Genomic DNA, 26,129 nt, shown 5'->3' with positions numbered 1-26,129 from the left:
ATGTGGTACATGGGACTTTTTTATCAACAGTCTTGGCTTTCAGTGAAAACCAAATATCTTCCTCTTCCAGCCCAGCTTTGCTTTTGTTTTCTTTTTTTTTTTTTTTCCTAAGAAAGGAAATTACAGAACCCTATTACATTATTTGGTATCTTTAACTCACTGTTTTGATTTCTGTGGGTTTATCTTCCTGAAGCAAAACTGGTAAGTCAGGATTTTGCCAAATATTAGATCACATTCTTGATATGTGTAACATTTTCATAACATGAGGCCAGTAATCATAAAGGCATTATGATTACAGTAAAGAGGCTAGGAAGCTGAAGTGCCTAATGGAAATTAGAAATATATTAGGATTTTGTATTTCTTAAGTACTTTTCATGCAGTGTAATCACTTCCAAATGATGTGAATGAAGTTTGGCTTTATTTTTAGGATTCTTTAAAATCACAGGCTTACAACTTGGCAACTACTGTGTTCTGATTTCTGCCTATATATAGCTACTAAAAATTGTTGCTTCCATTAGTAGAATATATATGGAAATAAAGATTTTTAAAAGACTGCTGCTATAGCAAAATCCATTCTGCTGACATTTGATATGCAAATATTTTATGGATTGAACTGCAAATACTTTAAACTGTTTATCAGTTTGCACAAAGCAGTTTATCCAGTTACCTGCACTGAATGTATTCCTCAACACTTGCAAGTAATACAAACCGTGGAAAGCTTTATTTGTAGCATTTAAAAGGAGGGGGAGGAAATTAAAATTACCAGTATAAAGCAAAAAAATAACTTTATTGGGAAAATATTTTTTATGGATTACATTAGAGGTGAAAGAGTTTGCAGTGCAGAGCTCTAACTTAGAGTTCTAACTTAACCAGGCTAAATCTAGACAAGAATGTTTGTTTATATAAGTTTTTTCTACTTTTTTTCATACAGCAGACAGTCATTGAGATTAGCAGTATATTGGTTTGTTGGTAGAAATTCACCTTTTGGTTGGTTTTGGTTTGTTTTTTTTTTTTAATTTTTAATTCATGCTGCGATTTCTTGCAGGTAGGATATTGTCACTGTGAGTACTGTCATGGCAGTGGGTGACTTGACTTGGAAAACTTTGTTCTGATCTCTTTCAAAAAAGTGAAATAATTATTATTTCTAGCAAAGGCATAAAGATACAGAGATGTGCTGTGCCACGAACCAGCCACGTGCTCTGATAGCTAATCAAGCTAATCAGGCCATCTGGGAGCAAGGGCCACTTTGTTTCACACGCACATCCGTGTGTCTGAAGAGTCAGAAATCGCCTTCCAGGGGGCTTTCAAGTCAGTGAGCAAAGTGCAGCATGGGAAGTTTAATACACTGCTGTACTGGGAGTCGTTTGATGTCAGAAGGTTATTGCAGATTGCTGCTCGGTGTCTGTTTTCTATTTCTCACTTCTTGTCTAAAAAGGATGTTTTTGTTGTACGTGTAGGTTTGTTTCAACAAAGGTTCAAAGACCTCCTATGTACAGGACAAAACACAAGCCCAAGAATGCTCTTGCAGTGATCGAGTAACATGGGCTACTGGTTTTGTCTAAAAGTCTCCTAAAAATAGATGTTTGACAGCATTTTTTGAGAAGGAATTCTTTGCATTGGAAACACAGGGGGAAAAAAAAAGATGAAAAGATAGCTGTCTGAACTTGAGCCTGGAAGATTTCTTATCACAAGGAGAAGCTATTAAATTACACACAATACATTCTTCCTCTCTTCCATGTCATTCAGGGGAGGGAAGTCTGAGTGATTAGTCACAACATGAGAGTAGCCCCACCTTCCATGCCTTAATTAAGTGTTCCACTCGGTGTCTGTCATGCCTTTGTTGTCAACTTCTGTTTGAGTTCTAAAACAGTTTTTAACTAGAAAGAAAGCACAGCTAAAAATTCTAAAAATTTCTTTGACCGTTATTTCTGTTTAATTTTTCTATTGCTTATGTATTAATTACTTAAGAATTAATGTAGATAAAATGTAGACTTTTCCCACACACAGAGATAAAAGTAATTCTTGTATTTGATTCTTTGACTCCAGGCTATGGTGGCTTGTTATCCAGGCAATGGAACAGGTTATGTGCTCCACGTTGATAATCCAAATGGAGATGGAAGATGTGTTACATGTATATACTATCTTAATAAGGACTGGGATGCCAAGGTATGCAATAATTTCTTTCTAAAATGTTTTTTACCTCCATATATATGTATGTATATAAATATACTTGTTACTGCACCTTTGCTTGAGGTTTTTGTTCATGTCCTTATTTCTGTGCCTTAGTTGTAGTTTTACGTTTTGTTAACTGTGGTTGTCCTTTGCCTCCCTAATTCTGTTGTTAGTGAGAGCAGATAGAGATGAAGCATTTATTTTCAAGGTTTTGCATGATGTCAGCAGGATCTTCTTGACAGTAAGAATGGAGGAAAGTGGTAAATACCTCCCTATACACAAAGAGAAATTAAAGGCAATTTCATACATTCTTATTTTAAATTTTACTTATATTCCTGTTGAATCTTGAGTTTGCTTTTTGTGGAAGTCGATTGCTTATTTGAGTATGGTTCTAAAAAGAAAGATGCTATAGCTTGGGAGCATTTTCAAATAAGCCAAGTGTTACAGTCATTGCTACATCAGTATAGTTCAAAGCAGCACAAGTCGTGTATCACTGTAGGTACAGGGTGTAGAACAGATTTATACCAAAGTTCAAGTAGTCTAAAAATTTACTACTAGTGGCTACTAGTAAAGTGAATTTTTAATAAGGATTTTCCTAGTGATTTGATGGGACTAGGTAGATTTGAAGAACAGATGTAGCTAAATGGCAGTATTGAGACCATGAAAGAGTAATGCAAAGACAGCTTTGCTAATTCTTTGATTTCTCTGCCATTAATGATGGACAAGTTTATTCTTATAGTATAGGGGGGAAAAAAACAGGATGAAATTACTGATGCCTCATTGTGCTAAGAGAGTAGCATGTGGAAGAGTAAATGGGAGCAGTCAGATTCTGTGCATAGCATGCACCAGATATGGATAACACAAATTGCAGATGAGAGTTGTTATTTTTCTTTTTTCCCTAATAACATAATTGCATAAAACTGATAGATCAGAAAGCTGAGTCAGATGGATGCACTTTAAGCTTTCTGTTTCTGATGTGCTCTTTGACATGTCAAATTGAATCTTACAGGTAAAAAATATTTTTTTTGCCATAATAGCACCTTTGCATGTAAATGGATTGATTGAACTAAACATCTTAAAGTGCAGCTTTGGGGATTTTTATTTGATTTATGGTTTCTCTTTTGGGGAAAAAAAAAAGAATACATGCCAGAGTATAGGAGTCAAGCAAATTGCATTTTCACAATCATTGTGAGAAATTTATGAGCTGGGTATTTTATTTATGAACAAAGGCATTTATTTCCGGCAAAATCTATTTCAAATTACAAATTAATATACTACTGAGTATATTGTTTATTGAAAAAAGAATCTCAAACTTTTTTAGGAGAAGAAATGGATCTAAATTGTCACTTGTTTGCTGACTTAGATCACAGATGCCCCATCATTTATATCAAATTGCTATGTTAGTACTTGCATTGTTATGTCTGTTAGGATATGAGGGTCTATGGTGGCCATCTATAGTTAGATTTAACAACATCAACACCATCAGTAGGAAGAAGTTAGTATGACTTAAATATAATTAACCCCACCTACTTGTGCTTATTTCTAGGCATACATAGGTAGGTTCAACTGTTTTCAAAACATGAAAGAGATCTAAATTGACCATGAGTAGTACAGATTCAAGCTTTAGTTTGAAGTTTCCTACTCTTTCCTTATTTTAATTACACATAAACTTGTGCTGCAGTTAAAAGAAATAATCTCTTTAATGGGGAAAGGTGAAACTCAGATGTGAAATAAAATGTTTCTCCCATCTATATTGGGGTGTTTTTAGCCACCTGTGTAATATTAGTCAGTCTCGTCCATTTTTGTTTTGCTAATAGTAATGCATCAACCTCCCCATCTAACTCACAGTTTTTACTTAAACATGAAAGGGTGTAGCATTCTGAAATCACAGTGAAAAATGTGTTAAACATTTTGTTAAATGAAAAGCTATAGATTCATAATTTCTATAGAACATGATAAATGCTTTTGTTTCAGTTCCAAGTGTCTGGGATATTTTCAAATGTGATATTCAGAATTATTAAATACAATGAGACATGGCTCTCAAGCATTGTTTGCAAATATTTCATTTGCAGGTAAGTGGAGGCATCCTTCGGATATTTCCAGAAGGTAAAGCCCAATTTGCTGATATTGAACCCAAATTTGATAGACTGCTATTCTTCTGGTCTGACCGCCGCAACCCTCATGAAGTACAGCCAGCATTTGCTACAAGGTAGGAGTGATGGACTCTCTACTGCATGGTGCCTCTTAGCAAGAAGTGAGAAATTAGGGACACTGTGGATTGTTGCTCCTGACAAAAAGGAGAGTGTTTCTGCTAATGGGTGATTAGGCTTCCACTGTGTTGCTGAGTTTGTAGTGTTGCCTGATCTCTTATTTTGGAGAAAGCCTCCTGAGTGTGTAGGTGGGAAGTTTCTGAGCGTGTGCTTGGCAGAACTCTGTGGGAGCGCACAGAGCCATAAGCAGGCCCCAACATAGCCAAAGGGTGCCATCGTCATTATTTCTCTGTAGTGGCTTTATACCCTTCTAACTTGCATTTGTCCTTACCACCCTACTGTGTTACTGGAAGATTGACTGGGTGCTTCAGTTTAATGTTCCCTCTTGTTGGCAGGGAGCTGTGAGAAAATAATAATTTTCAAGCTGAGCTACCATATCTAATTTGGGAATTAGGTGAGGGTTGTGGAACAGAAACGACCATCAATACACAAATATTTTTGTGGAGTATTAGAGGAGCTGTTCCCAATCTGAAGCACAGGGGGAACTTGATCTCTCTTTTGTCCCTCAGTGCTGGGCAGTGGTTGATGCTAAAGGTACCCATATTGACTTCCCCCCTATCCCCCATGATAAGTGACATTTCCAGATAGTCTCAATAGGTAAATCATTTGATTCAGACTTCCTGTTGCCCATGTTTTAACATGTTTGGATGGCCAGAGCACTGAACATTGACTGGAGCTGTGAGATAACACAGCTGGGTTTGCAAGAAGTAACTTGAAACTTGAAGCATATCCTCTTGCAGCTTTTCCAGAAGCTGTACCGCTTTCCCCTCCCCCTCTCTACTCCCAGAAGAGTCATGGTGAAATGCCATTTACTAAAGCTCCTTAAAGTCTTTTCTCAATAGGTGGCATTTTGTATTTAAAACCTCTACGGGCAGTGGAAAAGCAGAGGAGCCGTGTAAGAAGGGGTAGTTAATTGTCCCTTGTGGCAAATATCCAAAAAAAATAATACTGCAGTGTGACTCAGTGATGAACTTGACCTAGTAAAAAGATGAGGTCACAGGGCAAGGTGATGTGGGCAGAGACTTTATTCTGGACAAGAACTATAAATAGCATTAGGAAAAAGAGTATAAACTTAGAGTATCAGTGTCACCCTTTCACTGACTTTTCAGATAATACCTGCTAGTAGGTAAAAAACCCCAAACCCGCTGCTTGTTTATGAAAACTTTGCTCTGTCAGACTGTGGAAGTATCATCTAATTTAGATTGTGTTTCATGTCAAGTGTTTCACTGGTATTTTGCTTCATAATTCAGGAGTTCTTTTTTCTTCTCTTTCCTTAGGTACGCAATAACAGTGTGGTATTTTGATGCAGATGAAAGAGCACGAGCTAAAGTGAAATATCTAACAGGTAAGCTCTTCTTAATATAATGGTTACTTTTTTGTGGAAGAGTAGTTAAATGTAGCCTCATCTCATTGGCCCACCCTCTGCACAAAAAGAGAGAGAAAGTGGCATAACTTGAGTTAGGTTTTACAGGAAAGGTGACCCAGGGATTCAACTCCTGGGCAGTGATTCATGAAATCCAGGTCAATGCCTGTCCTGCTTATACTTCCTCTGAGGCCTGAGGCTGCTCAGTATTTTTACATGGGGGATACAGTTTCTCCCTACTCTTGTCTCCCTAATATATGTGGAGGATGAATACACCAGAGACTAAGGCACTGCAGAACTGGGAGCTCTGGAAATAGTTTTGATCAAATATAGGGATTCAACAAGTGAATACAACTTTACTTGACTAGAATTTTTATATTGGAAAAACAGAAGCATAAAATTAAAATCTGTATTTAAAGAATGGACTTACTTCCTTCATTTCCAATTTCACCTATCTATCATCTGTTTTCCTTCTCTGGCTTCTCCCCCAAGAGGAAGTTGATCTAATTTTCCTGTTCAAATTAGCATTATAAGGAGAAATGGCCTAGGACTTCTGTCATGCTTGTAATTGCCATCACAATTTTGTGTTTATTACAATAGTTTAAAAGTAACCCAAAATCAGGTGTACAGCAAGTGCACACACACACAAACATGGCTTTGGCAAAAGCTCCGAAACCAATGATGTTAAAAACGTGTGCCAGTCATTTCCAGCTGAGACTTCCATTTATTGCTGTCTGGAGCTCCTAAGCAGCCCCAGAGCTGTGTACAGTTCAGCCAAGTCCCTCTTGGTGCTCTCAGTGACCGTGCATTTTGGGCAAGAGCAGTGCAGCTCCTGCCTGGCTTTCCAAGGGAGCCCCTCAGCTCCAGCCAGGCAGGCTGTCCCAGGGCTTGGTGGCACATGCCTGGCAAGGCACAGGTGACTTCTCAGGCAGTCAGCCTGCCTGGCCTCCCCAGGAAGCCTGTCTATCTCTTAGCCAGCCTTCGTGTCACAAGTGTGCAACTCTGCAACTCCTGGAGTCAGCCTTGCTGGATCAGAGCTTTGTAGCCTCTGCACAGCTTCAGCTGCTGCCCTTTCAAAGGGACTGCAGAGAAATGGTTGGGGGGCGCTCAAGCCTGAAGGGAAGGTGCTCCCCCTTCTTCCCCACCTTCCTTTCCAGGGTCCCCAAATTGCAGGCACTTAAGGAAGGAAGGCTGAGTTGTTTAAATTTCACAAAATCACAGAACCACTTAAGTTGGAAAGGACCTCTGAGGTCATCAAATCCAACCTCTGACTGAACACCACCCTACGAACTAGACAATGGCACTGAGATGGTGCTGCCAGAGATGGTGACTCCACTGCCTGCCTGTGCAGCTCAGTCCAATGTTTAATCACCCCTTCTATAAAGAAATTCTTCCTCCTTCAGTATTGGTCTTCTCTGTAATGGGTTTAAATTACCATATGGTTGTGGTTTCAGTTTCCAGTTGTAATTGAAATTGCGTTCTTTGCTCTGTATCTGCAGCAAGAATTGTGCAAGATGCAATTTATTTTCTACTGACAATAATACGTGAAATTATAGAGTGAAATGTCATAACATAGAAACCTATTCATTTTTTGGATAAGTGTCAGTCTAAGTAAAGCCATGCAGAATATGTGTGAGTTTTTCTTGCTTATGGGATATTGTGTTTTGATAGTAAAACTTTATTTTGGAAGGTGATATAGACTATTAGACTGTACTTGGATAAATGCTGAAAAATACCATTTTCCTTTTCATATTTCTGCAGGTGAAAAAGGTGTGAGGGTTGAACTTAATAAACCTTCTGACTCAGTTGGGAAAGATGTTTTATAAGCCTTTGATTTAGCAACTCCCCTTGCTGTTCGCCCTGATAAATCTTGATGCTATCTATTAACTTTTGAATGTGAATAACAAGATAAAGGAAAATCAACAACAAACCAACATCTTAATACGGAAGCAAACAGTGTTTCAATGTTGCATCAAAAAGAAGGTTCTTTGACTGCTGAAGCATTGTACTATGTGATTGTGACTCCAGGCCTGTGACTGCTTATGTGAAGAAGATAAGCAATCAGTAAGAAACACCATATGCATCTGGACATAAATAAGTGCCCTACATAGAATTTGTCCATCCTTATATTTTGCCAGACCTGTCATCCAGCTGAATCCATTTCATCTCTCCCTTTTTTTATATGATAAAAGTTTGAATTTTGGGTAATTTTTGTATGACCAGGTACAGTTTATCAAAATTGAGTCTTAAAAAAATGAAAAACTGATAAAAAGGAAAAAAATTACAGTATTCTCCAATATAACATGGATCTATTTTTGTAAAACTGTTCATACTGTTCTCCTCTGCCATGAAAGACCTAATTTAATGTAAGGGTTGCCAGTAACTGATAATCACTTTAATTTTTTTTTACAACTTAATTCAGAAAAGGAGCACTTTAATTACCAGCTAAAAATCTGATTGTTTTATATCATATCTCACACTAATCTTAACTTTTAAAGATTGCTGCTGTATTGGTTTTTTTTTTTTTGACTGTGTTCTCTTGAACCTTATTAACAAAAGCAAATCAGTATCTTGCTATTAGTAACATTCAGTTTGTGGTTTTGTATGTTGAATCCACAGAGGGGAAGTTTCTGTCTCTCTTCTTTTTTCTTTGGTTTCTTTTTTTTTTATTTTTGGAGGGGGGATGTTTGGTTGTTTTTTTTATTTTTTAAGTGACTGGCACTAAGTGAACGTGACACTATCAGTTGCTGTCATTGGCTTTGGGGACCTAGTAAATACCATCGAGTTACAAGAATATACAAGGGCTTTCCTAGGCTATTAGAGGTACCCAGAACCTCCTTACTTACTTGACAGAAATTTTTGAGCTTTCTCCGTTTTCTAAAAGATACTTGCCACTCCCCTTTCCTTTGTATATAAGTTAATAGAATATCTAAAATTCACTTTTTTAAACTTCCTTTTCAAATGTTGGTGTCCCATGCAGTCTGTAAGTTGACACCTTGATCTATTATATAGTATCAAGGAGGTGGTCAGCACACTGAAGCTGAAGTGCATCACTCTGTAAGCTCCTTGTGCAATAATACATCTTTAAATTTTCACTGTTGCTGAAGGATTTCCCCAAAAAGGCATTGCCTTTTGATCAGTAGTGAGGTATATATTTAGTAAGAAAACATTTGCTTTCTTTTACATTGTTTTTGTTTTATCCAGAAGATGGGATATCACAGAATAAAAGTGAGATATGCAGAAACTGTGATATTCTTATTTTTAAGAAACGGATGTTTTGGACACAGACTTTTTTTCTTCTTCTTCTTCTTTCCTTTTTTTTCTCCTGAGCTTTAAAAGCTTGAGAAAACAAAAGCAAACTTATCAAAGACAGCTTTCATATTTACAGGAGTTTGGGGGTTGTTCACCTTACCCACTGCAGTTTTCTATCTGTCCCTTATTTCCTTACTTAGCCAAAACAATGTGAGTGTACAGAAATATTTCTGTATATATTACAACTTGTGACAATTTTAGCATCTGTATAGTTTGTATTCAATTAAAGACCCTTTCTATGGAAAGCTCAGTAATTTTTTATTAAAAACATTACTATTGTTCATGTAAAACATGAAAAAGCTAATTGTTTAGTAACAAACTGACAGAAGGGGAGAAAAATTCAGTATTGGTATATCATTTAGGAGAACCAACAGAAATCCCAGCTTTGTTTTGATTTCACTTTTCCTTTTTTTAGTAAGTTCTTGCCCTGTACAGTTCTCTTCCTCTTTTCTCTTTTCTTCCCAGAGAAACAGACAGGATACCTTTACTGTAAGTGCCTCTGCCAACCTGGCCAAGGAGTGCAAATCTTCATTACTGTCTGGTCTGCAGTGCTTTTAGGCTACCAGTGAAACAAGCAAAAAAGTCACCTCTTCTACTTCATCTTCATTAGTACTCCTTTAACAGAAGTTTGGTTTTGTTTTAGAAATGTAAGCATAAGCCTTTAAACTCATTTCAGTCCCTCTGTAATTCAAACCGCTGCAGTCAAACAGCGTATCAAATTCTAATCACACTGTAGGTTTGTGCTTGCCAGACAGGTTTAAAAAGTGCTTAATTTTTCACTCCATGTAAGTCATTACAACAGGGTCAACAAATCAGGTCAGCCATTTCTTCCATGTCCTTTAGAAACTGTTCATTTCATGTCGGTTGAATATTCAGTCTTGAGCATCACCAAGCAGGTCCTTGTTTTAAAACTATTTTTTAAACTGTCTTATGATCTGTATGTGTCTAGTCCTGGTTAAAAATAAAGCTTCATAATGCTATTTTTATTCATGATGTTAGCTGGCTGTGAAATATGAGACCTTTATCTATAGCAGGCAAAGAAATTCAGGATTCATTTACAGGTTGCCTATAAAGTTGTGTAATCTCAAAAGCAGTGTTCATTATGAAACATCTCCTCAAGTTGCTTGTAAAGCTAATCTAATTAAAAAGATGATGTATAAAGGTTCTTGAAAACTATGTGGTTACTTGTAATCTTTTTAACTTTTAAAACTACTCTGTAGCAACAAAGTTATGAATGCCTCCTGATAAAGGGGGTAGGTGGAATTTTGGTTGTTTTGTTGTGGGTGTTTGGTTGGGATTTTTGTTTGCATTGGGGTTTTTTTGTTGTTTTGGTTTTGGTGGGTTTTTTTTTTTTTTTGGTGGTGTGTTTTGGTTTGGTTTGGTTTTTTGTTTTTTTTTAATCAGAGCTGTTTCTGCTCTGGAGAAGGATTTGGGACTTTTTTTTCTTTAGACTGCCTACAGTTACCTGGGTGTGGTCACCATTTTCCTGATGATTTCCTCCCTCAAAAACAGAACCCTTTTTAGGCTTTCTGAAGAGTGATTATGATGTAGAGTCAGCTCTAGTTTTTTCACCATTTTTGACAGGTATGTGAGGTACAGAATGAGTCACATTCAAACTGGATGTGTAAGGTTTAATGGGATGTCCTCAGTTTCACATGGCTCCCAATGAATTTTAGGCCCTTGAGAGAGGACAGAAGAATGGTAGAGGCTGCAGGTGCAGAACTGTAAAAGATAGCACACACTGTTCCTCCTCTTTTGATGAGCTTTGTGTTGGCTGTGTGGTTATGGAGGAAGGAGCTGTCTGGCTGGGCTTCTGACATCACTCTAGCTTTTGTGAAGCCCCCTGCATGTGCTTGTCTGTCTGCAGCTAGTTCAGAAAGAGTTACCTGCATCTTCAGATGAGTCTCCAGCATTAGTGCACCTTTCATGGCACTTGGGTGCCAGTTGTGCACATTTCTGCTCTAAGGTGATGGTTCTTGGCATTTTCTTAGGTTGAAACACAAATGTAGCAGCACTGAGCTGATGGCAAAGCGCATTGAAGCTTTTTCATGTTCAATGCTGTATAACTTCTTACAAGTTCTCTTGAAAGTACCTCTTCCCCATCCTAGTTTTACATTGAACAAGGAAGAAGCCTTTCTTGCAACCATCCTGTGTAGACCTGGTTTGGGTTTTGTTTTGTTTTTTAAATTATCACATGGTTGAGCACAATATGCAGGGGGGTTGTTTTGCATAGTAAATTAAACACTGCACCAGGGAAAATAAAGTGTTTCTCTTGAGTGTTTCTCAGAAAAGACATTTCCAGATTTGAGAGCTGACAGCCTGTATCATATGTAAAACATCTGGCTTTGCTGACCACTTCAAGGTCAGGAGTGGAAAAATCACATCTCCATCATACTGGTAAGTGTGGCCAGACTGAAAAGTGCCATTTCTGTGCATGCTGAATGCTTTGAAGAAGAGGGGAGGAGGCCAAATGACGAGAGCAAACTCAAAGTCACAAAACTCCAGGAGTCTCCCATTTGTACCTTGCCTGCAGGCATGCAGATAGCAGCATGCTCTTGCAAATACTTAATAGGAATTTATGAGTACTGAGCAGCAAAGACTTTGAAGAAATTCATGGGTCTTAGCTGGATTTGGATCTCACCTGCTGTTGGGAGGGGATGGGGGTCAAAGTATGGATCTCTGGGTCTCCCATTGTCAGCTTTTTTTTTTTCTTTTTTCACATGTAAAGCTTGTATGTAAGTAATTACTGCACATGTACTGAAGTCTGGTTGTACAGGAGCTGTGTTCACTCTGGAACATCTGCTGCATCAGAGTTGACCCTGTCTGTTAGGGGTGGATAGCAGCTGACAGAAGCAGGTTTCAAGGTCCTCTCTCCTGCCAGTCAAAACCAGTTCCAGAGAATTTGCTCTGTTGACTTTTACTACTGCTTACTGAGTTTCATCAGGCTTTTCCTGTTGGCTTTGAAGTTGAGTGTATATACAGAACATTCATCTCTTTCCTGAAATATGAAAAAAGAACCTCAAACTCATAGCTCCCAAATGAGTTGGCTCTAAAAGTGGAAAGGACAGATGAGATTTAACTTGCCAACCTGTTGGGGATAAACTCAAGTCTTTAGCAGGAGAGGGAGTAAGTAATGAGTTGAATAGAAATGATAAGGTAGGATGTGAAGAGACTGGCACATGAGACCAAGATACAACATGTTAGGTGGTATGAGGAATATGGTGCAATTAAAAATACACTATAGGTGTCTGCTTTGGGAGGAACATGAAGTGTGGGGAAAAAGAATGCACAGTATCTTTGTCTCAGAAAAGATAGTTGATGCATCCCATCCATCCTTTTCTTCTTGCATGTGTGTTGCGAACAAGCATATTTTTATCTCTGAAGATGAGATGTTCATAACTATTTGAAGCAGGAGCTGGTTTCCTTGTCTGTATTCCAGAAGCAAGTTGTTGGACTTTCCCCTTATTAAATATGTAGCTTGGGATTAAACTTCTAATGTTAATAGTTTATATGGGGTCTTCTGGAGAAGTTGTTGTAACTACCTTTGTAACATGGTGATAAATGCTGGAAGTGGTGACTGGCTCATTTATCCTCTAAGCCCAGTACTGTCCTTTCCATATAGGTAAAAGTTTGCAGGACATGCCTCACATCAGAGTTGGAGGGATGTAAAACACAGAGATGGGCTGACAACTTACCAGGAACACACAGGCAAGCTGTGATAAAAGGCACATGCTTCAGGGCAGTGTCTGAACTGAAACCCATTATTTCTTTAAAATAATTTTGGGAGATGGGAAGTAAAATTTCATCTCAGAATATTCTGAATATCCAGTGCTCCTTGTGGGCTTGTCTGTCCATGTCAGTGTGGTTTGCCAGGATGGAACCAGCTCCTCTCCTGGGTTTGTTTCAAGGCCTGATGTGGTTCTGTTTTATTTTATTTAAAAGCAAAAAGATGAAGCCATCATAAGTAAAGTGTAGAGATTTGACTCCTACTCACAAATTAAAAGCCTAGTGCCTGAATATCATATTCAGTTGTGAGTTGTATTTTGCTACGTAAAGAAAGCAGGGTCAACCAAAAAACCAAGAATAAAAACCTCTCAAAACTATCTGAAGGCAAGTCACTTTGGTTGTAAATGGGTCTTGTTTACATTACTGCATGTAAGCAGGCTTTATAAATCTAGTAAAAAAGATTCCATTCTAGCAGAAGTCATGGTGACAGCTCTAAAGATCGCAAGGAAAGTAGAATTTTGGGGCTGGATTAATGGCTGTTGGAATCCTGAGAATTTTTTTCATGCAGTAAGATAGGAGTGAATCAACCAACAACTACAGAAACAAACTAAATGTCACCACCCCTAGATCTGAAAAGTAAAATTTTGGTGAGTGCTGTACCATGAGTTACCAGAGCCAAAAGATACTTCAGAACTGTTTGAATAGGAGCACTTGAGAACATCTTTGGACGTCAAAGAGAATATTTCCTCAGGGAAAATGTGATTGTGGACACCGCTAATGTTTGCCAGAGGGCTGTGGCTAATAACAATCTGTTTTCTGAGATTAGAGTCCAGTTGATGGTGTTGTTGATAGCAAAGAGCAAAGTTTGAGCTGTCACATTAGGCATATTTATTTTCCCTTCGCTTCCCCTTCCCCAGCCACAACATAATAGTGAGTAATGTGGTGCTGGACACGTGTTCTGCACAGTCATGTTTTAATGAACAAGCAGAAACTACAAAGTTAACTCTGTTCAATCCCAAATATTTCTTGTATCTAGAAGAACTTCTGTAGGTAGCAATTTTGAAACTTCTTTGACTACTTTTATTTTTTCCCACCTGCACTTTAGGAACGTTATAGCTGTTGGATTTGTTTTTTGGGCTTTTTTAACCCTTTATTTAAAATAGCACATTAGGAAATGACTGTATCTAGCTGAGAGTTGCTGTAGCTCTGCAACCATGGAACATTATGCAATGAGATGAGAAAGGAGAGCACGTACTTCACGATAAAGCCAAGGCTTATACAAATCCAGGAGGGCAGGTGGGGAGCAAGGGGCCAGCTGTGGCCAGGCTGTGCCTGGAACACCAGGAGTGGGATGCAGGAATGCTTCAGGCTCCTGGGACTGGAGAGAGCAGGTGGGGTCCTGCTGTGTCACAGCCAGGACAAGGCCTCCTCCAGGACAAGGGAGAGGATGCTGTGTGACACAAAAATTCACTGTGGCGGGGATGGAGGAGTGGGGAGAGTGGGATTGGGGTGGTTACACCTCCAGTGCTCACAGTAGGTTTGAAAATATCCTCATTGCCTCATGTGAGAGTGCCTGGAGAGCAACTGCTCTGCTTCCAACCTGCCCTTGCCATTTCTGCTCCCACATGTGCCTGGGGGCCTCTCCAGCCCCTTGCTACCCCAGTGCTCTTGCATCCTTCCAGGGCTCCCCAAGCGCTGTCAAATCTCCCACCTGCTGTCAAATGAGCTGCAGGCCTTTCTCTCCTGCTGTGTCCCTCCAGTGGGGGTTGGAGAAAATTGTAACATGCTTGGCAGAGGAAAACATTTGGGGTGGGTTTTTTTTTGTGAGATGACAGCTGGTCACAGCCTGGTGGCTGCCTCTCCAGGTGGTCAGATGCTACCCGAGCTCTGGCTGCACAAAGTGCCCTGAGAATAGTGGCTACCAATCATGGCTGGCAGCACAGGCTCTGGCTGGTGCTGCTGCCCACCCTGAGGTGGTGCTGCCTGACAGAAGCTCTGTGTGCTAAGCTGCTGACTGTCTCTGGGAGGCCAACTAACCCTGAATTGCTCCTTGTCCTTCACAGAGGTGGTGAGGATATACACGACACAGCTGAACTGTGGCAGTTCATGGGACATACCCTTCACCTGGCACTGCATTTATGCATGCAACAACCACCCAGCAACAGCTTCACACCAGGCTTGGGCAGTCTTTCTGCTGAAAAGAAGTAGAGAGAAGGAGAACTGAAAATTGTTGGACAGGACATCTACTTGTCAGTCTTCTAAAAATGGTGTCACTTCAGCACACACCCATATCCACATGTGAAAACATGCTGAGGTTTGTGATCAGCCCATCCTGTAACAATTCATAGCTGGGAGAGGATGCTTGCCCAACAGCAGAAGCCTCTCATCCCTCTTCTCTTTCTGAAGAAGTTAAGGCAGTGTTTCCCTCCATGTCTGCTGCAGGGTGTGCATGGACTGACTGCAGCCTCTGTATGGTTCAGTGTGTGCACAGCTGGGGATGTGAGGCATTGGTTTAGGGTGGGAGTGCTGCAGAACTGGTTTGGAGAAGATAACATTTATGGGATCTGTACAGGGATTAAAAGGAAGGTGGCATTAAGGCAGCAACTTTTCAGTGTTTTCCTTCAAAGTGAGGGCTCCCCATTCCTTCAGGGGATGCTTGTGTTCAATGCTTGTGTCTCTAACACCTTGCAAACAGCTCCAAAGTCATGGCATTGCTTACCACTTGGGATGTGTATCTGCTTCAGCAACATTGTGTTTCATGGCCCAAGCCTAAGCCCAAATGTCAGCAGTGAGACCTCTGGGCAGAGTTGTCTTAACTCTGCCATATTGCCTGGGAAATGCTGCCTGATAGCTTGGATAGACTTAGGGTTTTGCAGTGCAAGAAATACCTCCTATTTCCTCTCATGGGATGCTTTTCTGGCATTCTAAATCTCTTCTAGGTACATTCAAAGTTAATTAAGTCTGAGTTTTCATTCGTGCTGTCTGCAGGGCTGATAATCCTCCCCCCACAGCATGACTTGGAGAGGATTCAGCAATTAGGCTTGGCAGGGCAGAGCTTCCTTGTACCTGTCCCTGTGTCATGGCACCTGCCCAGCTCCTGCCTCAAGTCCCCCAGTCTCTGATGTGACAGGAGACTTATCCCCCATGCCCAGGGTCTGCATGGTGGCAGTGATGAGAGCTGCCCACACCAAACCTTGTAGGAGAGGAAGAAATGCTCAGCTGGTCAGAGATGGTGTGAGCACCTCCGCATATACCAGGGCAAGGGCAAGCTGGTGGACCTTAATTGCCTTCAGCTGTAATTTCAATTTGACCTGAAGTGCTCCTGGGGTTGTCAGGTGGAAACCCAGGGCTGTTTATGTGGGAAGGCGCTCCTGAAGGTGGTCAGGTCCAGCTCTCCTGCCCTTTAACAAGGTCACCCAAATCCGGCTTCCTAAGACCATGTCCAGTTGGGATTTGAGTATCTTCAAGGATGGACCCTCCACAACTTCTGCAGAAAACCTGTTCCCATATTTTTTCAGCCACCCTTGCTGAAAGAAGATTTTTCTCTTCTTTTAATTAAATTTCCCATGTAGGTACTGCTAAATGTAAACCAAAGGAACAAGCCAAAGGATTCTTAGCAGCAAAGTCTGGGGAACAGAGCAGACTTTAGACTGGAGTCCCTTACTTGCAGCTATCCATACTCCTGGCACCTGGTACAAGTGCCATCCTCTCTGAAGCCCCTGGGGTGCTAGCTTATCCTCAGGATGACTCTTCCCTTTGGATATGTTTCTGTTTGCCATCTGCCAGAAGAGCCCAGATCTGTGCCATGTCCTTCCAGAGCCGCAGTACCCGGAGCAGCCCGTGCCCAACCCTGTGCTCCTGTGACACACCAGGGAGCTCCTCTTGCTCTTGGTGCTGTGACACACCAGGGAGCTTTTCTTGCTTTTCTTGCTGTTGGTGCTGCAGCCAGGCCCTGTCCCACCCTGCAGAGGCTGCACTGGCATCTGCAGGAGGGCACCTTCCAAGTGAGTCCCTCGCACTTCAGCTTTGTGCCTGCCTCCAAACACAGCATCTTCCCAGTGAATCAAAAACTGCTTATGGATCAGTGGCAGCACACCCACCGAGGGGATCCTTTGGGGAAGAAAGCTGATCATTACTGAAATTCTCCAGGGAAGAGACCAGTGGCAGTGGGAAGACAAAGGCAGGGCAACAAAGCAGTGGGGAGAAAGCAGGGTGAGAGCAGAGAGGCCGTTTGGCCATTCCTGCCATTGTAAATTGCTTACTGAAGCCACAAGAAGAATTAAAACCTCCGACTAAACCATATTCCTACAGCTGATATCCTGTAGCAGGCCTTCACTGAGCTCTGAAGAGAAGGTACTTGCAGTAAACACAAAAACAATGATCCAGAGATTGACATCAGTTAAAGAAAACTAAAGCAATGGTGAAGCCAAATACTTGACTTGTTGGGTTTTGCCCCTTCAAAACTTCTTTGTTACACAGTTTAGGAAATATCACGTCCAAGACATACTAAGGCAAAAAAGCAGGTGAAATTATGTAAATGAAAGGTGATGGCTGGAACAGAGACAGGGTGAGCTATTGAGGCCAAGCTGCTGCACCTGCTTAGAAATTTAATCTAGTCTTAAAGCAGCCTGGCCTGGCAGAAGCTAAAAGGAAACAGGAATTAAGGCCATGGCCACATCCCATTTAAGCTTTCACACCTGTAGTACACTACCCTCCCCTGGGCCTGTTACACCCCTCTGGCTCCCTGGCTTAGCCAAGCACAGGAGTTCTGTGTTTTATAAACCCCTCTGACTTCCTAAAACTCTGTCCTGCATCTCTTGCAGAGCCGTGTTGATGCCAAACGATGACAGAAAATTAGCTTTGTCACTGCAATGGATGCAAGCAGTGCAGTATCTGTAACCCACAAAATTGTGCCTTTGGGCTTACTCCTGACCCCTGAGCTACTCTCTCATCTTCCCTCCCTTCTTGCTGCAAAGTTAAAGAATCACTCACAGAATCTAGTTAGCTGTGAATTTACTTTTCATTTTCCAGCTAGTTGCAGGTATTTCCCCCCCACCACCACTATTCCTCCTCCTTTAGCTTGTTTGTGGTCCAGTCAGGGCTGCTGCTGGTCCACGTTCAGCCTGGAGCGCAGGGTAGGTGAAACACGAGCCTGCAATCCTGTACTCTGTTCTGTCCCCGCACAGGTTAGAGAGGACGAAATTAGAATTCCTTACGTGCAAGGAGTGCCACCTAACGGCCTGGTGAAGGATCCCAAAGCTCCACACAGCACTCCTGGGGTCTGGCTTTTTTTTTTCCATACAGGAGCCTATGAAATCACACACACATATTTTCACATATAGTGAAATGCAAGTCTCTTTCATGGCCTGTCTGTCCACAAACCACACTTCAAGGGTAATTTTTATGCAGAGATTTACATTCATATTTTTAAAAATAGTTTATTAAATCCCAAGGCTTCAAGAGAGCTGTAGTAATCCAGATGCAAGTAAGAACTTGGGTATTTCAGTTTGGAGTGTAGAACTGACGATCACTGGCTGTCTGTTAGGGAGCAGCTGCTGGAGACCAGGGGTTGCACTGCTGCCTTCACCACGTCAGGCAGCAAAAACATGCTCACAGGGGGATGTGGGCCAGCTGTAACCTCACGAGGTCACCCCGTCCAACCTTTTATGGCCTTTCAATTTAAGGTGACAAGATTCAACAAAAGGCACAGACATGGTGTTCTAGGATGACCAGACGCAGCAGTGCTGAGGAAAACTGCAGCTTCTTAACATTCTCCAGCCAGAGCAGTCTGCATCATCCCACCATCACCATGGATTGCTCCACTCACTTGGAAGAGATGTCCATCATTCTTTTTCCTCAGAAACTTGTTGTTGATGCCTTCTTGCTGTTAACCCTTCAGTAAAGTCTATCTTGCTTTACTCGAAGAGATGCTGTGTGTATGGAAAATTCAGGAGAACTGAGGGGCTCCAGAAGAACACGCAAGGAAGAAAACCTCACAAGCTATTTAGTGTCCTCCTGCTGCAGCAAGGGAAGTTTGAAGTTTGAATAGCTACTTTGCACCTCAGGAATTATTACTCACTTCTTGTCCAGTTATGTCTAAGCCCTCTCTAGCCTTTAATTTTGTACTAGATTATTACCTGGTGACCTTCATTCATTAAATCGGCCCAGAGGCAGGTAGCACAGCCTGTTCCAAATGAGCAATATTTCTCTGGTTGTTCTCTTGGGAAATGTTCCTAGAAAGGGGGCTCAGGTAACAGGTTCCTGGTTCCACACTCTGAGCAGCAGGCCCTGCTTCCACCCCACTGTAAATAGCCTCCTCATCAGTTTATGCACAGGCATCAGGGTTGAAGTGGCTGGGAGAATACACTTCTCCCATGTGACCCAAATATTCCAGGTGAGAACAAATAGAGGTTGGACTAAAGAAGATATAAATGCACACTGTTGCTGTTAGAATGTGTTCTAAACCAGACTATTTATATTGCATGTCTTCTTGCAAGATACTAATACATTTTAGGAGCCCTGAGAAAAATTCTTCCCACTGCTTAATCAAAACTCAAGTGTTATGAAAACTTCCTAGATAACATTTCCATAAAGTAAAAAATACTTGCTAACATGCGACCTTCAGGATTTCTTGCTGATAACCAGTTTCAAGGCAACTGAAGAACGGTCTCTTATGATAATAATGAAAGGGCCAAGTAACCCCCACTTAGGTAGTTTTAACCTCTGGAACTGCCCTCTGAATTATCCAGAGCAATCCTAGCAGGTCACCACAAAATGAGATGGCTTTTTCCTTTGGTTTGCAGAACCTTCTATTGACAAAATGCACACACACACTTGACCCTCCTTCATAGCTGCCTTGCCTCAAAAATCGAGTCTATTAACTTGTTTCTCAAGTTTCCATTCAGGCAACTTACGCTGCATTTCAGTGAAGTGGGTTTGTTCAAGGCTCACTGACAGCATGTGTTGTTCCAGGCAGTATCTAAACTCACTCAAGGACAAAGACAACTGATAGAGAGGATGGAATTTCTCATCTTTGACCCTAATTGAGCAGCGTATTTAAAAAACATACTGTTAGTCATTGTTATTCTTTTGGGCAGGACACTGTATTCAAGCACAACATTTTACAGAAACAGCATTTGTAGTAACATACCCAAAATGAAGGTGGCCATGACCCATTAGTAACAGCCTGCAATAAATAGTAACTGCAAAGCCTTCCTCTCTGGATAAAAGAGATCCTAGTCTTAGAATACTTCCTTGTAAAAACACATGGCAGAGGTGCTATTTTTCCATAGCTAATCCAGAATTGCTCAATTGTTTGGACAATGATCTATTTTAGGACGTGTATATGAGGGACAGACTTGCCTACAGCTTAAGCTCATCTTCCCTCAAGAGGCTACACTATTCACTAAATTCTTCATTTGTTTTCTGTTTGTTATTCAAATGAACAATTCAGAAGTAAAAGAAGACATTGGGAAAAATCCCCACATTTAACAATACCCACAATCCTTCTCCTTTACTCACATCTGTCACAGTAGGAAAGTTAAATGAGGAAACTGCAGAGAGCAATTTTAATGGAAATACCTCTCAAAAATGCTTTATGATGTGAGAGATGCTTTGTGGTGCAACTCTCACCCTCATCTAAAAAACATAAGATAATACAAATATTTATTGGTAGTCCTGTCCTTGAAAATGTCAAGTATCACTGGAAACACTGATAGATGGCTGCAGCTTTAAGAAGGAAGTATGGAAAATTAACATTGCAAAGCAAGTTTTACTATCAGTATTCCTAAAATTTTTCACAGAAGTGCAACAATAGTGAAACTGTTTTAAAAACAGGATGGAGAAAGCAGCAGTTGATGCAATCTGTACTCACCAGCACCTGTTTTTACAGGGAATTAAGAAGGAAATGTGTTAATACAGAAAGGCTCTAATAAACAAGACTGTTACATACAGGTGAACCCACTGGTTAGTGACACAAAACGGCCAGGCTTAGTGGAAATTTAAACTTCAGTAACAATTTATTCAGAGTATGCAAGAACAAAGTAATTTACATTAAACTTCTGTAGTGCCAATATTTTTTAAAATATGAAGCATTTAAAGTTAGTTAAGAGAGCAGCAGTAAAACTGTAAACATGTACAGCCATTGAAAATTACAGTAACAAGATATAAAACTATTTTTTAAAAAAGCTATTTATATAAAACAATTTTTATGTTTAAGCAAACATTCAATCAGTTTCACTGATTGTAAGGAATCACATTGTTTAATGCTTAACCCATGAAACACCTTAGTGCACCAAGAGAACATTTCAGGCAGCTCACATAGAAAACACGTGGCTGGCACTCATAACTTCTCATGGCACAATGGCTTTAGTACTCAACTGACTGGCCTGCTAACCATGAACCTGGCTGGCTTCCAGAAGAAGCAAAATAAAGACTGGCAGGTAATGTCACTTTAATCCTAATTTGTCCTGTATAGCACTTGAAGGAAGTTTAACTGGGAAATCATGAAAGCTTTTATGACATGTCCAGAAACAGTCTTTACCAGTATTCCTAGCAGCATTCTACACAATTTTTACTTACTACTGTGAGGATATGGAGGTCAGCTACATTTTAAGTTCCATTTCAGAACAGGCACCTGGAGTTTAACCACAGCTAAGCAAATCCTGAGCAAAAATTACCTTTCAAACAATGTTTCCAGCCCTGGTTTATCTTTTTAAGAAACTTTCTGCTGTTCTACGAAAGACAAGAATCAAGATGTTCATTTATTTCAGATTCCAAAACATCAGTCTCACAGACAGGACAACTGACTGTTCTCTCCTGCCTCACAGGATTGCTAGGACTTGCAGAGGACTGTGTAAATTCAGCTCTAGGTTTTGTAGTTGTAGTGACATCAGTCCCCCCCTTTTTGTTGAAATACTTTTCAAAGGCAGTTTTGTCTTCCTTTTTTGGCCATTGCTGCAGCGTATTAACACATTCTAACACATTCTTAGATGCACCCTGAGCTCTTGGGGTCTGCTCCAAACAAATTCGTTTTGGTGACCAGCTAGAAGATGGCATAGCCCTCTTGCCAGCTGGTGAGCCTTGCCTTGATGTTCCTTCAGCAACATGAGCCATCCTGGCAGGCAACCCCCAGTCGTTCTCATCATCTTCTGTATCAGCAGCAGAGGGTTTTGGAAACTCACGCTTTAAAGCTAAGCTGCTCTTCTCACTGGCACCATTGGTACGAAGCAGAAAGATGCTGCCATGGGGTGATTTTTCCAGTTTAATCTCCTTTTTAGGGATTGGTGTTGTCCTTACTGCTGAACGATGCAGTGAGCTATGTGCTTCACTGTTTGCAGTGGAGCTGCTGGCGTTGGTGTTTTTCTCTGAAAGCACACCGTCTCCTCCTCCAAGCCGATATCCCGTCCCACTAAAAGGAGTTGGGTCTTTGCAATCACCATGCATTTCTGTCTTGCCTGCAAGATCAGATTCAAAAGAAGTTAATAATTTTTTCATTAAAAAATCATGGGCTTATTATTTGAGGTGCTTCACACAAAAAAAAAAAAAATCAGCTGCTTGAAAATAATGCATCAAACAAAACTTTTTGCAGACAATTCAGTTGAGGAGCGGCCTAGGAGTGCACAAACAAACAGGCCCTGTTCTTTGGCTATGTAACAGCAACATCTAAACCAAGCTTATGTAGTGTTGGGTCCATATTCGTTTAAGAAAACGTCTGGACAAAAATCAGTTCAGAAAAGAAAAAAAAATTATAAAATACCTTTGTTAGTTGACTTGAAATGTGGAGGTTTTGCCGTCTGAGTTTTCTGCTTGGACTTCTCTGAGAATTTGTCTGGCTCCTTCACTTTAGTGAACGTGCCCCCACAGGTCTTTTGATGTTCATCCCACCAGAAGTCATGTGCAGAGGGTGCTCTGTTCATGGAGCGCTTCACGTACCCAAAGTAAGGTGCTCTGTTCTGGCAGGGGCCATTGCATCGCCACCAGTGCTGGCGGTACAAATTAATCTCATCATAAAAATTGTGATAGATCTGCGTTAAAAAACAAAAAAATAAACCCACAAAAAACCAGTCATTCATGAAGTTACAAATTTTATATCACTAGCTCTATAATATTTTTTAATAATCTATTTCCATTCAATTCCTTCCACTGCTACTGTGATTTTTATATTAGCAGTTAAAAGAGCTGGACCTGAGTAAAATTTGATCAACATTTAGCGATCATTAAAACAAAGCTTTAAAAAAGAATGTGGAGGAGTACGTCCCAGTTGCAACAGCAATAAAATCAGTTTGGAAATTTATCTACAATTTCACCTAGAATGCATTGCAAACAATACCAGTAAAGCATTCTCCTTTCAGCTATTACCTTAATTGATCTTATTAGACACATTATTTTTAAATATTAACATAAATATCATTACCCTCTATTGACATAAATCTTGACTACACTTCACATGGATCACTTCTTTCCCTGCTACCATTTAAGCTCTTTCTAGTTTACCACAAAAAAGCTTAAAAGAAAAATTCTTACAGACAACATACCTGAAAATTACATCACTAACAGCTCACCACATCATCCTCAACCAGTTCCCACCACCACCACCCCCAACAAATAACTATGGAACTAGCACACACTTGGATGCAAATTTGTATTGGTACCAACTGTGGAGTGTCTGATAAGAACATTACTTATTCTGCACCAGTCAACTGAAACAGCAAACCAGGAAGAAAGCTCTATTAAATCAGGTGGAGAGGATTATTCTTACTGTGACATTGGCTCCAGTCAAGAGATTAATGCGATGCATGTGCTTGCAGAACTCCGGTCCGTGAGACTCACGATCTTTGTAGTTATGAGTAACAAAGAGCAGGGCATGGATCATTTCGTGCAACAATGTCTGCAATGATGCAACCATTAGACAGTCACTGAAAAGCATTGCATTTTCAGTTTCATGGTTAAGCTGCAAGTATTTTACTCTTCTACATTGATTGTGGTTACTGATCTTATCTTTGATTATTCACATATTCGGTCTGGGTCCTAAAAACATAATTGATCTATCAAACCAAATTACCCCTATTCCCACATCACTAAAACATGCTGCACAATGTCACTCCAATAAGCAGCATTCCAAAAAGAAGAAATAATCCTCAAACTTAAATCACATCTTTAAAGACATCATGCCCTACACACCCTCAAAAAAGAGCCACTTCTGAGCAAGCTGAAACTCTACAGCATTTCTGTTCTTAGGCAAATCTGAATGTTCAGCCAGCTCAAAGCAGCAACTCTGGCAGAGGCCCAAGGAGCAACAAAATGTCACGTTTAAGTCATATCCTATATCCTTACTTTCTGCTGTTGGCCTTTTAGAAACTACAATCCACGTTTGCTTTGAATATTAAAGGGTAATTTAGGAGTTAAAAAACTTGGGGTGTTTTTTCTCTCTATAAAGTCAATAAAATAAACGAGCTACTTTAGACTTCTACTTGGATTTGCCTACTTAGAAACATAAAACTGAAGATTACCATGGTACTGCAATACAAGCCACACAAACCTAACAGAAAGAACCTAAAAGAATCCCACTATGAAACCTAAAACGTTTGTACGAAGTGAGGGGGTGGGCACAATACACTTTATGTGCCGGTTCATGAGCCACCTTCAAATACCTCCACAAGGTCCTTCCTTGGCCGCAACTTTAGAAGCGGCTCACTGAGACGAATGGAACACAGCCCACTTCTTTCGTGGTATGAACAGATACCAGCAGAGCTGAAAGGAAAAGAAGAAAGAAAATATGACAATCTATTTGATTTTGTAGCACATGAAAAAAACTGAGAATTTAAGTTAAAATGCCATCCCCTGCAAACACATGCTAGGTCACTCAGAACATGGAGTAAAATCACTTTGAGTAATTATTTGAAAAACTCAGCATCGTTAAGCAAAAAAAAAAAAATAAATTCCACAAGTTCCTTAGAGTAGAAAAACCTGTTTTGAAAGCAGAAGAATATTTCTTTTAGAACTTGTGATGGACTAAAATACAAAGCATGGAGGCTAGAGAGTCACAGCAGCAAACGCTGACTTAATTGCTGGTTGTTTCAATTTCACTCCCCACCCTTCATCAACTTTTGGTTCATACTGAATCTACATATACCTCCACTTCTGTGCACTAATCCTTTTTTTGTCAGTGTTAGTCCTACTGAGTTAGTTCTCTATCAGTGCAGTATCCAACTATTTCCAAATGCCTAAAGAATACTGCAGCTAGCAGAGGATAAGAAGTGGCAGGACTCCAGCTGCCAGCAACTGCATCTGCTGCAGAACTGCAGACTGCACTTCAAAGATTCCTGGGTTTGTTTAACCTCAGATTTCTTCTATATCCCCCTTCCTAGCCCATTCTACATTTTTCGAATATACTATTATTGGTTGATATTTGCCGATCTGCCCTGCAGTAAAACTATCATAAAGACTGAGAACCAGAGCAGCAACACGAGTACGTGAGGTTTCCACACACACCATCTAAGACCAAGTCATTTCTTCCGTTCTAACATCCCTCCGGCTTGCCTGCACGCCGGGGAAAGCCACTGATGGCTGCTAGGGACGGCAGATGCAAGGCAAGGGAGACAACGACAGCGACCAACTCCTGTCCCGCCGTACGGGCTCTGCCAGAGATGCGGAACATCCACGTGCCCGGGAACAGAAGCCATGGCACCAGCAAGGCGCTGGCGGAGCACAGCGAGGAGCAGCACAGTGACAAGTGGCAGCTCCTCCTCGACGCTGGCAGCCACACGCTGCGGCTCCACGGGTGCGGGCCCTTCCCGCCGCCCCCAAACCGCGCCCGAAACACGAGGATCGGCCTGCCTGCCCGGCCGTGCGACCGCCCCCAAGACAGGGCAGCGCCGGGAGCTCGGCCCCACACTCGCCGGTGCCGTACCTGGTCATGCGGGGGCTCCAGGACACCGTGACAGCCTCCAGCTTGCCCCAGAAGAGCGTCTGGTTGAAGTGCACGAACAGGCCATGAACGTCGGGGCTGGGGTCCAGCAGCTCCCACGCCTCATCCACCACCGACAGCGGGCGGAGGGACGAGCGGTACGGAGAGACATCAGGGCGCTTTGCTGCCGCCGCTGCCGCCGCCTTGTCCTGCTCTTCCCATTCCCTCTGCAGCCTGAGCGCCAACAAGAAATCCTCGTCCTCCATCCCGAGCGCGGCTGCCCTCAGCCGGCACCGCCGCCACCGGAAACCGCAACACCGCGGCGCACGCGCAGCACCGACCCGCGGGCCGCTACCGCCGCGTCCTTCCGAGTGCGCGC

At 41.2% G+C, this 26,129-nt stretch overlaps 2 protein-coding genes across 2 annotated transcripts in view; one reads left to right on the top strand and one right to left on the bottom strand.

Annotated features, from left to right (window-relative positions):
* The window catches only part of EGLN1 (egl-9 family hypoxia inducible factor 1), a 34,189-nt gene extending 23,896 nt beyond the window's left edge, over positions 1-10,293 (top strand). The window contains exons 2-5 of the mRNA XM_066546759.1: positions 2,047-2,166; positions 4,245-4,381; positions 5,720-5,787; positions 7,567-10,293. Of these exons, the coding sequence (XP_066402856.1) occupies positions 2,047-2,166; positions 4,245-4,381; positions 5,720-5,787; positions 7,567-7,631 (390 nt within the window). The 3' untranslated portion in view covers positions 7,632-10,293. The remainder of the gene's footprint in view (positions 1-2,046; positions 2,167-4,244; positions 4,382-5,719; positions 5,788-7,566) is intronic.
* A 10,128-nt stretch (positions 10,294-20,421) lies between these two features.
* Positions 20,422-26,044, bottom strand: SPRTN (SprT-like N-terminal domain). The gene is made up of 5 exons (XM_066545657.1): positions 25,754-26,044; positions 24,495-24,594; positions 23,603-23,731; positions 22,601-22,868; positions 20,422-22,298 (listed from the first exon to the last, which is right to left on the bottom strand). The coding sequence occupies exons 1-5, from the start codon at positions 26,014-26,016 to the stop codon at positions 21,577-21,579; spliced, it is 1,482 nt and encodes a 493-aa protein (XP_066401754.1). The 5' UTR covers positions 26,017-26,044; the 3' UTR covers positions 20,422-21,576.
* Between the last annotated feature and the right edge of the window lie 85 nt (positions 26,045-26,129).

This window comes from Molothrus aeneus, chromosome 3 (assembly GCF_037042795.1).
Source record: "Molothrus aeneus isolate 106 chromosome 3, BPBGC_Maene_1.0, whole genome shotgun sequence".
NCBI classification, from domain to species: Eukaryota; Metazoa; Chordata; class Aves; order Passeriformes; family Icteridae; genus Molothrus; species Molothrus aeneus.
The sequence above is the reverse complement of the archived record's forward strand: the minus strand, read 5'-3'. Positions and strand labels throughout refer to the sequence as shown.